The following is an 18548-nucleotide window of genomic DNA, read 5'->3' on the forward strand; positions in this document are numbered from 1 at the left end:
GAGCCTGTTGCCGCCAAGGTTTTTCCATAGGCGCGTTGTCAACATCAAACATTTTTGGGATTCTCCCAAGTTCTTCTGTCATAGCTAGGAAGATTCATTCACGGCATCACCCAGTTCAAACCGGTAGATGTGTCCATTTTACCATATCCTGCAGAGGTTTTATCAATTGTATAACATTATTGTATCATGAAATTAATCAACTTGGTCGACGTCAATTTGGGTTGGGAACGCGAATCACTCAGTGTTAAAAGTTGAAGGCCTGCTTCAAAACTCTGCCCTTTTAACTCGGGACTATTATCAGGATGATACCAAGGCTGCTCCCAAGACTGCCAAGGAGATCTCTCTCCTCTCTGTTCCAGAGGCGTGTCCACATTTCATGTCGAGGTGTGTAATGCAGTCTGACGGTCGATGCTTACACGCCCTGACCTCAATAGGAAAACCTATTAGTCATGAAGAAGTTTTCCAGTACAATAATGGACATTTCCTTGTCGATGAAGAGTACCAGTACGCGAGACGCTATGTACGATTTAATATTAACGAATTGTGCAACCTTGTCACATCAGTCGTTACTAAAAGCGATTCGACGGTTTCTAAGGTTACAAAAATAGAAAAAATGGAAGGAGGATTCCACAAAGCGCTTTTAATGACCCTTGAGAATGGGGCTGAAGTTGTTGCCAAAATTTCCTGTCCAAATGCTGGTCTTCCGATGCTTTCAACTGCATCTGAAGCTGCTGTACTAGAGTTCGGTGAGCAATATCACACTCTTTCGTGAGAGGATTTATCTAAATTTAGTAGTCCGGACACATACAACAATTCCAGTCCCCAAAGTTTTAGCCTGGAGCTCAGATTCCAAAAACCTAGTTGGGGCTGAGTATATTATATTGGAGAAGGCGAAGGGCGTTCAATTGACGAAAGTCTGGGGAGGCCTCTCTGAATCTCGTCGTCTAGATATAATAAAAAATCTCGTTCTGATAGAACAACAACTATTATCTCTTCAGTTTCCGGCCTATGGGAATCTTTACTTTCGACGCTCGATCCCAAACCTGCCGCATGTGCCCCTAGACAAGGAGTTTGATCCATCTAGTCAATACTGCATCGGGCCAGCAGCCAGCCTCCAGTGGGCTGATGGAGGCAGAACTCCACAATGCGGCTCAGGACCTTGTACGTCTTGAAATATTCAACCGGCTAACGCCTTTAACTAATTTCTTGTTAGGGATGAATCTGCAAGAGTTTGGGGAGTCCCTTGCCAAACGCAGTTTATGTAAAGGATTTCCTACCGTGAGGGCTGCAGGAGGTCAGCCGCCAAGTTATGGTACTCCATCTTCCCATAAGTCGGTACTGGAATCCGCGATAAATATCCTACCGAAAGTCTCAAGCCACCAAAATTTGGTAAAGACCTCAACGCCTGTGCTTTTACACCCAGATTTACACATGGGGAATATATTTACCACAGAGGAAGGTAAGGATACCATAAGCATCACTGGTATTATTGACTGGCATTCAATTTCGATTGCGCCGAAGTTTTTACAAGCGCGGTGGCCAGTATTCCTTGAACCTTTAGACGGTTACACCCCTGGCTTGACAGAAAAACCTGAGCCGCTATCTAGGCTTGAAGGCATGGATGCTGCGGATAGAGCAGTGGCCAAAGTCACTTATGAGCAGAATTACCTCGCGAAGGCCTATGAGGTGTGTACAGGTGCCTTCAATACCCATTTGCATACTGCGTTACTGGTCCCATCGGCACTGAAGGAAATATATATACGCTGCGGAGAGACATCTGTTGATGGGATTTTTCCGCTTCGCTCCTGCTTAGCTGAGTTATATAAATACTGGTCGGATCTAAGATTTATGGAGCCTTGCCCCATACATTTTACTGAAGTTGAGCTTTCACAGTATGAGGAAGAACTTGCAAAATACGAGGAATGGAATGACCTTCAAGTTCTGGTTAAAAGAGCGTTAGACACTGATTCAGAGGGCTGGATATCTCCTGCATTTGACTGGAATGAAAAGAAAACGCAACATGAAGAGTTATACCAGATGTTCGCGAAAAAAATGCTGGCCGAAAATAAAACCATCGATGAAATCAAGAAAATGTGGCCCTTCCCAATTAGCTCATAGGGAGCTGCAATCAGATAAACCGACAAGGTACAAACACCCTTGAAATTAGTCCTTATCCCCCTGGAACCATGAATGATTTAAGGCCTCTTGAGCAGTGAGCCTCTTTTTGGGATCAATGTCTGTTAAACCGGCAATTAAATCTTTGAAGACCAGGTCCACACCCTTCCACAACGCAAATGGTTCACGAGGAGCAGTCTCGTCGAATCCATCCCAAAGTACATTTATAACAGTGCACCAAGGACTTTCATCACCGATGTGCTTTAAGAATGCGGCGATGGAGTCATCGTTCCCGAAATATGAGAGCTGACGCTGGAGAACAATCGCTTGAACGTCCACACCTTCAGGAAGTTCCTTTGCATCTACAGCTAAGATAACATGCTTTAAGTCTGCACAGATGCACTTTTTTATATCTATTAGCGACCTTAATTATACCAACGACTTTAGATAGATAGGGATAATGAGATTACTCACCACAATTCCAAAGCAGAATATGTCGGAGGGCTTATTCACACGGGCCTCTACATGGGCTTCTGGGCTGCGCCACATTCAGTTTCCTACAGCCTTCCCGAGGATATCACAATTAGGGGGTATAATTGCGCTATCCTCGATATCAGCCAGTTGTACCCGCCCGATGGCTAGTTCCCCATTCTTTTCTTTCCAGTCAATCAGGATGTTGTTTGCTTTGATGTCTATAGCACTAATATGAGTAATGGGTTCCAAGTCGGAAGGTAACAAAAATATATTATCAAAACCCCTACCTGTATGGACGATATTCTGATCATGTAGCCCTTTGAGTCCACATAAAGCATCTCTAAGGATTCGCTTTGTGGCCACGATAGGTATATCTTTTTTCGCCATATTGAGAAGATGGTCGGTAAGGTATTCGTAGACGAATATTGACTGGTCTGGCACAGTATCATGCAACAAGCGGAGACAAGGAGAGCTAGAGATGCGACGGTAGATATCGTGGTAGTAATCGAAATCGTGGACATTTTTTAGTATGAACTTCTCCGTTCCATTGCTAATATTACCAGTACCTAGTTAAACATATTGAGAGATGCCCACGGTAGAGGGATGACAAACTTTGCCAGGTAAACGCGAATGTCTGGGGGGATTTTTTCCTGCAGAAGCCGCTCAATAACGTATTGATTGCCAGATTTGCCGACAATTCTAGTTCCTACAGATGTCATTTTTGCTGTTTTGTGCTCAGGGACATCTGTCAGGGTTTGTTGCGTATCCGTATGAATGGGTACTGGGTAGGTAGTAGGGCATGTAAGTTTTCGAGCAAAGAGTACTGGACGCAAGGTGCGTCCAATATGCCTTATGATAGAAAGATGTAATAAAACTGGGGGAAATGCAGCTCTAGACATCGTAGCAGCCTGACTCCAAAGATGACTGGCGGATAGCATAACCAACTTCCATAACTAGAGATAACAGGTACCTAGTATAACTAGTTAGCCGGATCATTGACTATTCCACCTGCACCCGACGGGACCTGCAGGGCTGGCACTGGAGCCCGTGGCATAATTGACACATCCTTAATCTTATCTACTACCAGCCTCCTTAGTTTATTCACATTGGTATATTTGATCCGGGATGTTCCTTCTCGTATGATCAGCGTAGTTCTCCCTCCCTAGTTGTGATTTGAACAGGTTCAGAACTTTAGCATCTTGAAGTTCCTTAATCCTCTAGTAGATCTGGTATTGCGTTGGAGGCCAGGACTGGTTGAAGGTACTCAGGGCTAGCTCGACAAGCTGATGAACCTGTCGTAGGGAAGTTCATCTGGCCACACGGCTCACCAGCGAGTTCTAGGTTGAAAGAGCTGGGATCCCAATCACCCTCTTGTGGTATTTTTCTGTCTTGGGAGGATACGTTGGCATATATTTATTGCATCAAAAAGCACCCTGTCATTTTAGCTGTCCTGCTGAGGTGTTGTCAGCATAGCTTGCGATCCATAGACCCATCGCGTAGATGATGGAATGATGGGACCTACCTACGGGCCAGGTAGTTACTATGGCAGGCTATTCGTACCATAGGCTCAAAACTCATTTTTATGAGCTGCAGTCGGGGCTGGAGTTTCAGTTGCTGTGGCTTGAACTGGGGATGGCCCCATTTCTACATCTTCTTGTGCTCTCCTCCTTAACTATATAAATTAGCCTAGATCTTATAGTCGTTTATAACTTGAATTATTTACCTTCTTCCCATTGTAAATTCACAAGATGTGCCGTCTTCCCTCTCCATTGATAACTTCGTGCCATAACATTGTCTATAATAAAATAGTAAGTATTAACTCTTTATATAATAGTGACATTTCCTCACTTGTACGTATGTTTGGATATTTTGTAAAGGGCTAACAGTATGACCGAAATTGTGCCCATCCAGTTGAGTATTTCTGGGACTGGGATCATCTTGACAGTAGCCGTAGTAGTAAGCTAGAGAAATCGTTGTTCCATGGCCGAGGCCCCAGTTAGTTAACTTAGTTCACAAGTTGTGATGAGCATCCGGCTCTTCGACTTTTCGCCAGCATCTAACTACCTCGTCTATCGATACTGCTTAGTTGACGGAGCACTGCTAACTGAATGGTTATGACCAGGCCCAAGGTTATCTTCGAACCGGCGTGCTATCAGTCAACCGGCTAACTAGTAGTTATGGCTGAACCCGTCACCCCGGCGTGGATGACCCTGTCGCCAACTCTTGGAGATATCCCGTCTTTCGAACTCCAAATGCAGCCTCTATGCGCGATGCCAGGCAGCTTGATATTACCTCGCATGGTGCCCAGCAGCACTGCCGGGGTAGCATCTGTCTATCATTGGGCGAAGCGGCTTCTCTGGCACTTGCAACTCGGAGTCGGAGCAACCATCAGAGGACCCCCAGGATGTTATATAACTAGCCAGTTGGGCGGTGCCTCGTTGACCAAGGAGTCTCTGGAATACCAACCTTCACTGCCGTTTCACTGTCACTCTTCCTGCCGAACCTGGGCTAGTGAATAACTTTGGCCAGCCAGGCTCTCCTTCTCATTCACCATGCCGGCCAACGAGATTGATCAAGGGGCCAAGCCCTCTGGCTTCAAGAGCTACAGACGCATCTTCCGCTATGCTGACCGAAAGGCCTGGTTACTTTACTCTATATCCTTCCTTGCCGCTATTATAGGCGGTTCAGCGCTTCCATTAATGGACCTGATCTTTGGCAAGTTCGTAACGACCTTCAACAACTTTGCTAACGGCTCCATCAGCTCCGAAAGCTATATACAGGAGGTGTCAAAATACTCGTAGGTTCATCAACAACAGCTTAATTGCAACACGGACATCAAAGTGGCCTAACAGGAGTTACAGCCTTTATCTGGTTTATCTATTTCTCGCCAAGTTCTTTCTGGTCTACATCCACACTCTTGCCGCCTCAGTAGCGGCCATTCGGACTACCAAGGCGTTGCGATTGGAGTTTATGCAAAGCCTCCTACGCCAGGATACCAGCTATTTCGATTCAAACAAAGACGGGTCGCCATCCGTCAAGGTTACTATGAATGGTAATATCATAACTAACGGCATTTCGGAGAAGTTATCAGTGTTTATTCAAAGCTGCGCCACTTTTGTAGCAGCTTTTGCCGTTGCGTTTGGAGTGCAGTGGAAGCTGACACTTATCACCATCTGCATTGTTCCAGCTATCCTTATTATCACTGGGGTTTGCATGAGCATCGAGGTCAAGAGTGAGGATAAGTTGATGGCTATCCTTTCGCGCTCTAGTCTAGTCGCAGAGGAAACCTTCTCGTCTATATCAACCGTCCATGCCTTCTGGTTACAGCCATTGATGGCACAGCGCTACGAAGAGTTTCTTGCTGAATTGGAAAGTGTGGGCAGGAAGAAATCACCAAATTATGGTGCTTTATTTTCTACTGAATTCTTCTGCGTTTATTCGGGCTACGGTCTTGCTTTCTGGCAGGGCATCAAGATGTTTGCTCGTGGTGATATCCAAGAGTCTGGCGACGTCGTAACGTATGGTTAATCTCTATAAAATGCTCTATGGCTTTTTCTTTGCTAATCCTCTCCACAGTGTGATATTCGCTGTTGTTGTTGCGGCCACATCTCTGACCCATATTGCCCCCCAAATCATCACAATCACCAAAGCCGCTGCCGCTGCCGAAGAACTATTTCGCATTATCGATAAGGAGTCGGCTATTGACTCTCTCTCAACCTCAGGATTGGCACCCGAGGAATGTGTTGGGGAGATCAAGCTGGAAGGCCTGGAGTTTGCCTACCCATCTCGCCCGGATACCAAAGTCCTTGACGGTGTGGACTTAAATGTGCCTGCTGGTAAGACTACAGCTCTGGTTGGTGCTAGTGGCTCGGGGAAGAGCACAATAATCGGACTTTTGGAACGTTGGTACGACCATACCGCCGGTAGCATCCTTCTTGATGGCATTAAGATACAAGAACTCAATATTGCATGGCTACGTACCCAAATTCGTCTTGTACAACAGGAACCAGTTCTCTTCAGCGGCACAATCTTCGATAACGTCGCCTTTGGCCTTGTGGGAACGCAGCATGAAGACGCCCCTTATGAACAGAAACTTGCATTGGTGAAAGAAGCCTGCAAAGAGGCTTATGCGGACGTCTTCATTGATCACTTGCCTAAGAAATATGATACACAAGTTGGCGAGCGAGCGCGCATGCTATCCGGTGGTCAAAAACAACGTATAGCAATTGCGCGCAGCATCATTTCACACCCCTCGGTTCTACTGCTAGATGAAGCGACGAGTGCCCTTGATCCCAAGGCTGAGAGGATCGTTCAAAGCGCTCTAGATAACATTTCTATTGGCAGAACTACCATTATCATCGCGCATAAGCTCTCTACGGTACAGAAGGCAGACAATATCGCTGTCATGTCTGCTGGCAAAATCATTGAACAAGGAACTCACCACGGACTCATGGCCAACGATGGTGCTTATGCAAGGCTTGTCCGTACACAGGTCCTAGAACAAAAAAGCCGTGGGATGACAGAGAATGATCTGGCTACTGACATAGATGAGCAGGATGACTGGGACGAAGGGAAATATAACCTAGATGAAAAGGAAACTAGGAAGGAGAGGGATGATGAGAAGCAAATCACATATCTTACAACACATCATGCAAGGAGCATAGCTTCTGACACCTTGGAACCAAATTTCAACGCACAGGCAAAGGAAACCATGGGATACCACCTAATCCAGTGCCTATGGCTTCTGATAAAGGAGCAGCGGAATCTTTGGGGCTCATACTCGATCTTTGCATTTGCCTGTATTCTTGGGGGTGAGTGTTTCTTCCACACGGTAATAATGTAACCATCATATTCTGATCAGTTGCAGGTGCTACTTTTCCAACTCAAGCTGTCATTCTTGCACGGACGCTTGAAGTTTTTCAGCTCCGCGGCAGCGAAGCCGTTCGCCGTGGGAACTTCTGGGCACTGATGTTCTTCGCTGTAGCCCTTGCTAATTTCGTCATTTACTTCTTTGTGGGATGGGTAGCCAATATCATCATTCAGGTGAGTTTCCCTTTTCTATACTCCAAAGTTGGCGCACTGGGATTAACTACTGAAACAACCTTAACCTTACAGGAAGTTAGCCGGAGGTATAGGAGAGAACTCTTCAGAAACACCCTTAAGCAAGATATCTCTTTCTTCAATCTGGAGCATAATGCTACTGGCTCAATCTGTGCTAGGTTATTGATTCATGCGTCAAATTTGAATGAGCTCTTAGGTATCAATTCGGGCTTAATTCTCATCAACGTCGTCACAATTATCTCAGTTTCTATCTTGGGCATTGCTTATGGATGGAAACTTGGCCTCGTGTGTGTCTTTGCTGCGCTACCATTACTGCTATTAAGCGGCTACTTCCGTATCCATCTTGAGAGCAAGCTGGAGGAAGATACTTCTACACGCTTCGCCAGCAGCGCTGCAATTGCAACGGAAGCAGTCTTAGCTATAAGGACAGTATCATCCCTTACTCTGGAGAAGAGGATTCTTCAAATATACCAAGAAAGACTCGACGTAGTTGCGCATCAGTCTGTAAAAGCCCTGACTTTTACAATGTTTTGGTATGCCTTGACTCAATCTATTACCTTCCTAGCCATGGCCTTGGGCTTCTGGTATGGCGGGAAACTGGTATCTACACATGAGTATACCAACGAGCAATTCTTCGTCGTCTTCACTGCGGTTGTGGTTGGCGGTGAGAATGCGGCAGCTCTTTTCCAATACACCACCGGCATCACAAAAGCAACGAGTTCTACCAACTACATCTTTTGGCTACGCCAGCGAGTCCCTGCCATCGATAACGACTTTTCGAATGAACCCCCTGCGAATGACTCCTTCGAAAATAATGAGACTGTTGCTATTGACTGTCAAACTGTCAACTTTGCCTACCCTTCTCGTGGGGGCTCAAAAAATGTCATTTCTGACATCAATATCAGAATTCCTCCAGGAAAATTTGTTGCGTTTGTTGGCCCATCAGGCTGTGGAAAGTCAACCATGATCAATCTCCTCTGCCGCTTCTATGATCCAACCACCGGCTTCATCACCTTTAATAACCAAGCAATCCATGAAATTGACCTACATGGCCATCGTCGGCGTCTAGCCCTTGTTCAGCAAGAACCTATACTATTTCAGGGCAGTATCAGGGAGAATATTGCCATGGGCTTGATTGATTCCAGTGAGGTAACAGATGCACAGATAGAACAAGCCTGTAAAGATGCAAATATCTACGAATTCGTCTTGTCTTTACCTGACGGGCTTGGGAGTGAAGTCGGCATTCGTGGCTCGAAACTCTCTGGTGGCCAACGCCAGCGTATTGCTATTGCTCGAGCTCTTGTTCGAGATCCCAAAGTTCTGCTTCTTGATGAAGCAACAAGTGCGTTGGATACAGAAAGTGAAAAGATGGTCCAGGACGCTATAAACGAGGCAGCCAAGGGGGGTAAAAGGAGTATAGTTGCAGTGGCCCACAGGCTGAGCACTATTCAAAGCGCTGATACCATCTATGTCTTTCAGGCAGGGAGAATTGCCGAGGCTGGTGCTCATATCGAACTGCTGGGCAAAAAGGGTGATTATTATGAGATGTGCCAGGGACAGGCATTGGATACGGCTCTAGGCTGAGGGGGATTCAGGGGGCGATGGAGGAGAGGTTTCATATCCGCAGTACAATTCTACGAGTTCATGCATGAAGTCTGAAAGTGCATTTCTAACATCGCTTGCTTAGTTATTCTAAAGGTGTCGACCACATCCCGCAGCAATATGAGCGGACGAGATGAAATCTGTCAGCCTAATATCTTGCTTCCGGTGGTAATTACGTTACAACAACCTGGGAGTCCCGAGTAAAGCTGGGCGCCTCTCCATCCTTGCGCATCATAATTGGCAATGTTGGCATTGCTCCCCCTGCAGCAAACATGATTGATAGCGGCACAAAATGTCACGATGTCAAGAGGGGCAGAACGCCCTGTGAGCCAACATGTTATTGCAAAAATGGCCAGGTTTACATCTAGGCCGTACATGATAACAATAAAGAAAAGATGCGCTTTTTGGACGCATGGAGCAAGGGGACAGGGCAGGGGGTGTTGACTTGGGCCTGGGTATTAACAGCGCAGCAGGGAACTTGTGGACTGTATTGGCCGGGTTATTATTCCCCCCTGCCTGCGACCTTCGAATGCTGGAAGAGCCGCTTCGTCTTTCAGCCTCCCTACCCTCAGCGCAATTGCTGCTGCCTGGCCCTCTTGCTAGCGTTGTATGACCCATCTCTCCCTCCCGCCTCTCAGGTCGACAGTTCAACTTCTCAATCATATACACATTAAAGCATGGACTGTCCTGAAGGCAACTGCGTAATCCCAGGCCTTACGCGGGAAGAAAAGCGCAAAAGATTTGGCCATGACCCTGCCAATTCACAAGAAACCTGGGAGGGCCTTCGCAACAATATATACAGCATTGGTAGAAGTTACATTGACAACCACTGTACCGCCGCCGAAACTGAGAGGCGGCTGCATGATCTTTGGGATGAACTCATCCATGTCGCAAAAGTGACTCCAGACCATAGCCCAGAACATGACCGACTTGTCGTTCTGATCCTCGAAGCTCGAGAACTCGGCTCGTTTCCTATCAACCAGAAAGATAGAGATGCGCTGCCAGGCACCAGGGTGTGCGAAGTGGCTACCATGCCCAACGGACAGCGTCTGTGGGTCGATTTACCATACCTTGTGCAGGAAATTTATGCTTCCTGGACAGAAGAGTCAATGAAGCTCTCATCTCAGGAACGGCAAAGCCTAGCGGTGCTAACTGCTAAGCTGTGTGCCGTTGGCGTTTGCCCGGATCAACTCAGCTGTTGTGCTCTTTGGTTGTTTAAGGAGTCTCTAGAGACGGCGAGAGACGATGTTTCGCTTCCTTCTAAACCAGAAGATGGCTCAAATACTATTGTTGAGCTTCTACCTGCCTGTCTAGAATGGCTTAAACAAAGCAGTCATAAGCTTGTAAAGCTATCGTTGGCAGGCTATGATCCAGCTACGGATTTGGCAGCTGATCTAAATGATTCTCTAATGGCCCCAGCAGAACTTGCAGTCAAAGCAAATATCAAGCAGCCTGGTTTTAGCCTCCCTCGGTGGCTATTTTGGAGACAACGCTTCAAAGACTTGTATTGTTGTGGACACGAACCCCTTGTTAGCATAGCAAGGGCTTGCTTTGACGCATCGATTTTCAGCGGCCTTAACATTGGGCTGACTGTTCCGGGTGAGCAGATATACCTAGATCGGCTCTTCCAGGCACTTGACAAGGAACTCGCTGCTAGAGGGAATAAAGGCTCTGTTGATGCGAGTGAGATAGAAATCGATATGGATTGGGATAAGGAGTAGAATATGCTTAACTTCGGCAAAATGCATTAAAAGAAGGCCATACCAGGATGCATAAATAGTTCTGTATGTCTCCAAATTTGAAAATATAGTAATTTTCATAGCTATATAACCGTGCTTCCAATTCTCATGACAGGTTGACGTAGGAGGTATGTCTTAAGCCTTGACAGGTGTTTGTACGTAGAATATGCCATGGCAGAGAGCATATCTCATCAGATTTAGTCCTGGGCAGCGGCCCAGTCCCACAACCCCGTTGACTCGGCATTTTTGTCATTCTTCAAATCCCAAACAAGCACTTCCTTAGGCAGATCCTCTACCTTGCAATCGGCAGACTGAGGGAAGAAGGTCTGTATAACTTTCTTTCGAATCACCTTGTCGGTCGTCGTCCGTGGAATAATATCGTCATCTTTGAGAATGCGGAGAAGAGTTGGCAGCTTGTATTGCGCAACCTTCAGTTCTGTAAGATCTCGCCTTACTTTAAATAGCATGTTTGATGTAGGCTTTCCGTCCGGGCCTAAGATGTTGGCGTCTTCTTCTTTGAACGAGGGCTTGAGACGGGCAATGACAGCTACCCTGTGCAGGATCTCCATGTCCGGAACAGCAACGACGTATGCTTCTGACAGGTAAGGAAGCTCCGACAACTTATCTTCGAGCTCAAGGGTTCCCACTTTGAGGGTTCTCGAATGGACGACTGTTAGGGAGATTAGTATGATATTTCTTTGACAGGATATATTAGCGCGATAGGGATGAAGATGCACTCACAATCTTCGTTGACTCGGCCATCAATAACGTAGTTCCCATCTTCCTCAATGTGGGCCAGGTCACCTGTCTTGTAGAACCCGTTCTCGTCCAATGCCGCCTTTGTAGCAGCCTCATTATTAAGGTATCTACGAAGGAGTTGGCAAAGCCCCAGTAAAACTAGCAAGGCCAATGAACTCACCCAAGAAATAGATCACCGCTTTTCAACAGAATCTCTCCATGGTCACCTTCGGAAAGCTTGACTTCAACACCAGGCATGGGCTTGCCTATCACACGCTATCCGCAACAATATGTTAGAATAAAGCAGAATTGAGAAGCATTGATGACCCGGGAGAAATAATAGCGGGCATACCTTCGTGACATCATAGCCTTCAGGGGTTGTGCTTGTCCCTCCACCACCCTCGGTCGTGCCATAAAGAATGGTGATGGGGATGCTGCCACGCATGTCTTTCCAGAATTGTCCGACAGAGGGCATGGGAACTGCACCACCACAACCGATATATTTAATTTTCTTCATTCCTTCACTGTATTCCTTTACCTTTTCGGGTTCGAGCACGGCCAGATGCTCTTTGTAATACTGCATCAGACGAAGCAAGGTCAGATTGGTAGCATAAGCCATCGTTATTTTCTGCTGGCGGATAACCTCCCATATTTGCTCTGGGCTGGGGTCCGGATCAACAATTTAAATGGCTAACCCGTTCGAGATCGAAGCTACTGGAGGATATATTCCGAATCCCCAGTGAACAGCACGGTGGCACAGCGCGAGGTCTTCGTTCGAAGCACCGGCCACAGTACGGAGGTCGTACGCAGGCATTGTGCGAATAACTCCTTTGGGTAGGCCAGTGGTGCCAGATGTATGGAGGAGAATTAATGGCCGGCGTGGGGAAAAGACGATATTCTCGTCGATATGGTACTGGCGTTTTGTTGACGGAACTGGAACGTTGAGATCTACGCCAATGACTTTGATAGCGTTTCCAGTCTCGTTTTTGATGTAACTCTGGATTGCGGCAGCTGCATCGCGCTGGCTCGCGCTGGCTATCAGGAGCACAGCTTTGTTCCTTTGGATGAGAAAAGAGACCTCCTGGGGTGTAAGGCCAGTTGCTATACAAGGGAACCGTTAATATCCAAACGGTATCCCAAAAAACGACGAGAAATAACACATACCCAGCGGGGACACCGCCGCTCCCACTGCCCATACGGCAAAGGTAGCTACGAAAATCTCATAACTTGCCGGTGCAAGAGTGCAGATATATACACCTTCATCACGGATTATCCCGTTAGAGTCGAGAAGATCCGGAATCTGCTCACGGATGGTGCGTCGCAGTTCGACAACATCGTTCATGAAACGATCAAAGGTGGCAGTGATATCATTGTTAGGGTCATGAATGATAACCCCCTCGTTCAAAGGGATAGACTTGATGAGCTGTTGGAAAACAGGGTGATTTGGGAAGCCTTCGGTTGCCATGTTGAAATGCTTCCTTTTACTAAGAGAGGAAGAGTTAATCAAATGTGCTTTCTAGGCCAAATATATTCGATGAAGTCTCTCCAGGCTGAACCGAACGAAGTGGGATGTCGTTCGTGCTTATCGTGTCATGTCCTGTGCACCCCGGACTGGCCAACTACCCGAGCTTTTTGCCCGGGCAGCAGCAGCGCAGACGTCATGCAAGGCTATGCATCACATTAACAAGGGTGAGCCAGAGCGAATATGCCGTTTAGCCCGCGGATTGGAGGCATGGCTCGAACTCGGTTGGGCCTTTCAGCTGGTCGCAAAGGGCCATTTCTTTATTATCCCTGGTACATGGACCAGCCAGACGCACTGATCGACAGTTTGTTGTTATGTTGCAGCCTAGCGTGTTTATCGTGTATAAAACGAGCACATCTCCTGCATAACTCGGGTATCGCGATGTATAAACATCCAGCAGCCTCCAGGGATGGCGCAGTCCAGGGCATCTGATGTCGCGATGTCGTTGGCCGGGAGTCGTTAAAAAAGTGTTATTGCCCAAAGCCAACCAACCGCCTTAGTCAGCATAGGTGTGGACGAGAAGGGCAAAAAGAACGACGCCGCAAAGTCTCGAGATGGACGCAGCAACGACATCGCCAGCCAAAAGACGTCTTATATTCTGTCGTTCGTCCAGTTAACCCGCTGTCGGACGGCATAAAAAAGGACGCCAGGCCAGGGTTGCACGGCTGCGAGTCTGAGAACGCCCAACCCCGGTATTTTTATCTGCAGCAGCGATTGGACATCGCCAGCCAACGGGACTTCCGCTCCCCCGTCGACTAATCAATCGGGGCTCTGCCAGGTTGCTTCTGTCTTGCAGGCTGGCCAAGGAGCTAGACATTCGACAGAATCAGCCAGGGACTTGTTCGGAAGATCCCCCTTGCCAGTAAAGAGCCAGTAAGATCGTATTTCCCGCACTGACATTCTAAAAAAAAACCAATAACCTATCCTTCGAGAAGTTTTCTTCACTCAAGGCTGACGTATGAGTAGACCGTTCAACCGTCTCCTCGAACGACTTGACAGGCTTCTTTGCCTGGGAATTGGCTAGTTAGCGGGCCGAGGAATCCCCATCACTTATCAGCTTCCCCATATTTTCTGTTGCAGTTGACGAACAATGGAGAGCCACTGGCCTAAGGACGGGGATTCAGGGTCTAGCGGACCAAAAGAGCAGAGAGAACCCGAGTTCGCCGGATACAACGAAGCAGACGACGAGACGTTGGATCGCATATACCGCAAATTGGACATACGTATCATACCGCCGCTATGGACGCTCTACTTCCTCTGTTCTGCCATCCGATCCAATGTCGGGCTGGCCCAGACGATGAATCTCAAGGAAAAACATGACCTGGGCCATGTGCTACATCTGACACCCCGGCAGATCTCGACGAGTTTGGCACTGTTCTATGTATGCTATATTTTATTCGATCTACCGTCGAACCTGATTATGGCCAGGCTAAGCCCTCATGTCTGGATGAGCCGGATAGTCATCAGTGTTGGCGTGATAGGGGCGCTGATGGCAGCTGTCAAAGCCGCGTGGTCGTTATAGTACGTATATACCCTGCCCAATCCATGGATTCAACTGCTTCCTATATCTAACCAAATTATGGAAACTCTAGTCTCCTTCGTCTGCTACTTGGAATCGTGATAGCAGGCATGTGGCCTGGCATGGCATACTATCTATCACTTTTCTACCCTCCCGCCCGCACCGGCCAGCGTATAGGCTTCTACTTCACAGCCGCCCAAGTATCTGCTGCAGTCGTTGGACTAGTATCAGCTGGATTCCAGAAAATGGACGGCCTGCAGGGCCTCGTAGGGTTCCAATGGATGTTCCTTATCTGGGGTCTAGTCGGTACTGTGATGGGCATAACGTTGTTGTGGTGGCTACCAGACCGACCAGTACCACCAGGCGAATCCCGCCCGCCTCGCTCGGCCTGGCTTCGATGGATACCCAACACCACACCGGCCCTATCCGGCCGGGATGAAGAGCTACACTATGCCGATGTGCAGCGTGTTTACAAGAAGGTCCAATGGGGCTGGTCGGATGTTCTTCGCATCCTGTGCGACTGGCGCCTCTGGCCCGTGACGATAATGTACTTTGGCGTCGTGGGCGTTGGTATCGGAGTCCAAAGTTACGGCACGGTCATCATCCGGGCTGCCATCCCTTCGCTGACGGGCGTGCAGCTGTCGTTGCTCTTTGCGCCGATCTGGGTGATGGACCTGATCGCCATACTGATCATGACCCCGATATCCGATGCGTTCCATCACCACAGACCGGCAATATTCATATTCTCGTGTCTGATATTGCTTACTGGCTTGCTGCTTACGACCTTCACGCACACCTGGACTGCATACGGTGGTCTGTTGATCGTAGGCTTTGGTCTGGGCCCGACAGTGCCCATCACCATGTCTCTGACCGCCGAGCTGTTTGGCGCAAGGTATGGTGACGTTGGTGTTGCTGCTTCGACGGCTATAGTGAGTGGACTAGGCAACCTGGGCAGCATTGTAAGTACGTATGCACTGTACACGGGCTGGGAAGGGGACGTGAAGAGGGGGTATAGGGGCAGCAACGGGGTGATGTGCGGGATTGTTGGCGGGAGTATTCTCGCCGCTGTGGTCGTGGGGATGATAGTCTGGGGCAAGCAGAAGGAGGAGCAGCGTGGATGGAGAGGCGTCTGGTGGGCGAAATGGCTGATAAGATGAAAAGCAATTGATTTCTGTATGATATTTGGGGAATACTGGATAAAAGGATAGTAGTCATTTAGCAATTAATAGTTGAACGGTTTTCATCTTTGTAGAAGTATCCCATGTTCCCTCCATCGGCATTCATAGTCCGATCTCCCTACTTCTACCTGCAACCATCATCCACCGGCATCTTCCGAGCATCCAATCGGTCCTTGACTGCCTGCATGGCCATCACTACCCTGTAATAAGTCTCTCTCGGTTGGGCGTTGCCGTTGCAGCCAACAGGGACGTAGCCAAGTAAACAGGCGAGCGATGAAACGCTTTAAGGATCGGAGATTAACCACGCACCCACAGCCTCAAACGCCTCAACTGTTGGTTGATACGAACTACGAAACAAGCTAACTACGCACGCTGAAACGCGTGGTGGGAGACAATTTGGGTTAAATGAGTGTGATTTCTCTCAGCTCGAAAAGGGCGCTCTTGTCTGTTGTACAGCAGTGGTAAAAAGAAAAGGACCGGGGCTATCTACCGCATAACGCAGGCAGGCAAGGCACGAAGATACGCAAACAGATACACGATGGATAGAAGTCAAGGAAGCAATGGTGGTCAAGGGAGCAAGTTGGTAGTCGTAACGCTGACGAAACAGCAGGCAAGCAGACATTGATAGCTGGTTTGCCGGGTTGATATAGATTAATGTAAGGATATATAAAAAGTAGAGCAGCAACGGTAATAATAGTTAGTTTAGTCGGTCTTCGTCNTTTTTTTTTTTTTTTTTTTTTCGTTTCGTTTTGTATAGGATGGGGAAGAAACAAGTAAACGACGATAGAGCCGAACTGAACTGAACTGAACCTGACAGAACGCGATCCCACGGTTTCAGTGGGAGCAATATGCAGTATTTGTGTGTGCAACTGACATATTGCAAGGAGTGATAAATGGATGGACAAGAAAACAGCAGACATGATGAGAGAGAAAACAACATGAGCTAGGCATGAACAGGCTAGGAAAAGAAGAACAGTAAAAAGGGGCATCGAAGCGTGGAAGATCTAATTAAAAGGCATTAGGTGTGTTTTGATTCTTGAAGAGACGGAAAGGAAACGGTAAGGAAATGCATTTCGACGTAGGTATCTCGTTGAGAGTTTAATCACTTCCGCAGAGCTGGAGAGACTTGTTAGTATAATGGACTATGATGGTAGAATGTAAGATGGAGTGTAAGGGAAGGCTTACAGTTTCAACGATGATACCAGTGATCTGGTAGGGATCCGCGTTACTGGCGGGTCTTCGGTCTTCGAAATAGCCCTTTCCGTCCTTTGCACACTGTCTGGGGATACGGATACTGCCACCACGGTCGGCGACACCCCAGCTGAACTTGTCGATGCTTCCGGTCTCGTGGCGGCCGGTGAGACGGTCCTCGTTACCCTCGCCGTAGACAGCGATGTGCTCGGGGTGACGGGCCTCGAGCTTCTTCATGGCGGCCTCGATGACCTTCATACCACCCTCAGCACGCATGGCAGCGGTGGAGACGTTGGAATGGAGGCCAGCGCCGTTCCAGTCACCGGGGATGGGCTTGGGAGCAAAGCTGATGACGACACCGAAGTCTTCGGCGACACGGTTGAGGAGGAAACGGGACATCCAGAGCTGGTCACCAACTGTTCGTTTATTAGTTGGGTTCAGACACACACAATGTAAAAATAGGAGACAACTTACGGGTGATGCCCTCGCAAGGACCGACCTGGTACTCCCACTGAGAAGGCATGACCTCAGCGTTGATGCCGGATATGCTGATGCCGGCGTAGAGACAGGCCTTGTAGTGAGCATCGACGATGTCACGGCACTGGGCCTTGCCGGTACCGACACCGCAGTAGTAAGGGCCCTGGGCACCGGGGTAACCACCCTTGGGCCATCCGAAGGGCCAGCCATCAGCGTCAAGGAGTGTGTATTCTTGTTCTAGGCCGAACCAGAACTGTTCCTTCTCGTGGGTGCGCATGAGACGAGCAGCCTCGTGGCGGTAGTTGTACTTGTTGGGGGAGCCATCGGAGTCCCAGGTCTCGCAGAGGACGAGGATGTTGTCACCGCCACGGAAGGGGTCGGGGAAGATGGCGCAGGGACGGAGGTAGACATCTGAGTCGTGGCCGGGAGCCTGTCCTGTCGATGAGCCGTCGAAGTTCCACTCTGGAAGCTCGTCGGCCGAGGTGACTGGGCGACTGAGAGTCTACAGCAGTATGAGTCAGTATCAACTGTATATACTCAAGCAAATGACAAAACTCATCACTCAAAGCGTCTGGCCCGTGTAGATCACCGTTCACACCCCAGCCAGCAGTGAGCGTTGTCTGTATGGAGGGGTTGACTGGGGGCTAATGCAGGAACCAGGCGAGTTCGAGCAAGGGTCGACACCACAGCAAAAAAATATACCAAAAAAGAAGCAAAAATGGAAAAAATAAAAAAATTGAAGACGAACCTTTGTTTTTGAGCGAACACCACCGTGAGCATCTACCCAGACGTATTCAGCGAGGACCTTTCCACGCTGGTCGAGGCCCATGTATTTTTGGAGCTGGAGGCGTTGTTAGTTATGGTTGTCCGGGATGTGACTCGACGACAGGGGAGCAAGCGAGGGCACACACATTAGCAGCATCAGATCGACG

The 18548-nt window shown here is 48.3% G+C and overlaps 7 protein-coding genes across 7 annotated transcripts; 4 read left to right on the top strand and 3 right to left on the bottom strand.

Annotated features, from left to right (window-relative positions):
* Positions 1-186: 186 nt before the first annotated feature.
* On the top strand, positions 187-2118 carry TRV_02921 (uncharacterized protein; the record flags this gene model as incomplete). Its single annotated transcript, XM_003022888.1, has 5 exons — positions 187-220; positions 252-384; positions 448-746; positions 820-1161; positions 1214-2118. The coding sequence occupies 5 exons, from the start codon at positions 187-189 to the stop codon at positions 2116-2118; spliced, it is 1713 nt and encodes a 570-aa protein (XP_003022934.1).
* Positions 2119-2664: 546 nt separating this feature from the next.
* TRV_02922 (uncharacterized protein) lies at positions 2665-3308 on the bottom strand (the record flags this gene model as incomplete). Its single annotated transcript, XM_003022889.1, has 2 exons — positions 2665-3139; positions 3202-3308. 2 exons carry the CDS (start codon positions 3306-3308, stop codon positions 2665-2667), a joined length of 582 nt encoding a protein of 193 aa, XP_003022935.1.
* A 1833-nt stretch (positions 3309-5141) lies between these two features.
* On the top strand, positions 5142-9234 carry TRV_02923 (ABC multidrug transporter, putative; the record flags this gene model as incomplete). Its single annotated transcript, XM_003022890.1, has 4 exons — positions 5142-5386; positions 5451-6107; positions 6166-7400; positions 7451-9234. 4 exons carry the CDS (start codon positions 5142-5144, stop codon positions 9232-9234), a joined length of 3921 nt encoding a protein of 1306 aa, XP_003022936.1.
* A 695-nt stretch (positions 9235-9929) lies between these two features.
* On the top strand, positions 9930-10973 carry TRV_02924 (uncharacterized protein; the record flags this gene model as incomplete). Its single annotated transcript, XM_003022891.1, has 1 exon — positions 9930-10973. One exon carries the CDS (start codon positions 9930-9932, stop codon positions 10971-10973), a length of 1044 nt encoding a protein of 347 aa, XP_003022937.1.
* A 215-nt stretch (positions 10974-11188) lies between these two features.
* Positions 11189-13194, bottom strand: TRV_02925 (uncharacterized protein; the record flags this gene model as incomplete). Its single annotated transcript, XM_003022892.1, has 6 exons — positions 11189-11661; positions 11733-11857; positions 11911-12005; positions 12082-12391; positions 12425-12830; positions 12894-13194. The coding sequence occupies 6 exons, from the start codon at positions 13192-13194 to the stop codon at positions 11189-11191; spliced, it is 1710 nt and encodes a 569-aa protein (XP_003022938.1).
* A 1147-nt stretch (positions 13195-14341) lies between these two features.
* On the top strand, positions 14342-15927 carry TRV_02926 (uncharacterized protein; the record flags this gene model as incomplete). The annotated part of the gene is made up of 2 exons (XM_003022893.1): positions 14342-14772; positions 14844-15927. The coding sequence occupies 2 exons, from the start codon at positions 14342-14344 to the stop codon at positions 15925-15927; spliced, it is 1515 nt and encodes a 504-aa protein (XP_003022939.1).
* Positions 15928-17046: 1119 nt separating this feature from the next.
* On the bottom strand, positions 17047-18445 carry TRV_02927 (uncharacterized protein; the record flags this gene model as incomplete). The annotated part of the gene is made up of 3 exons (XM_003022894.1): positions 17047-17555; positions 17614-18118; positions 18215-18445. 3 exons carry the CDS (start codon positions 18443-18445, stop codon positions 17047-17049), a joined length of 1245 nt encoding a protein of 414 aa, XP_003022940.1.
* Positions 18446-18548: the final 103 nt, after the last annotated feature.

This window comes from Trichophyton verrucosum, assembly GCF_000151505.1.
Source record: "Trichophyton verrucosum HKI 0517 chromosome Unknown contig00253_1.f1.exp, whole genome shotgun sequence".
Classification (NCBI taxonomy): domain Eukaryota; kingdom Fungi; phylum Ascomycota; class Eurotiomycetes; order Onygenales; family Arthrodermataceae; genus Trichophyton; species Trichophyton verrucosum.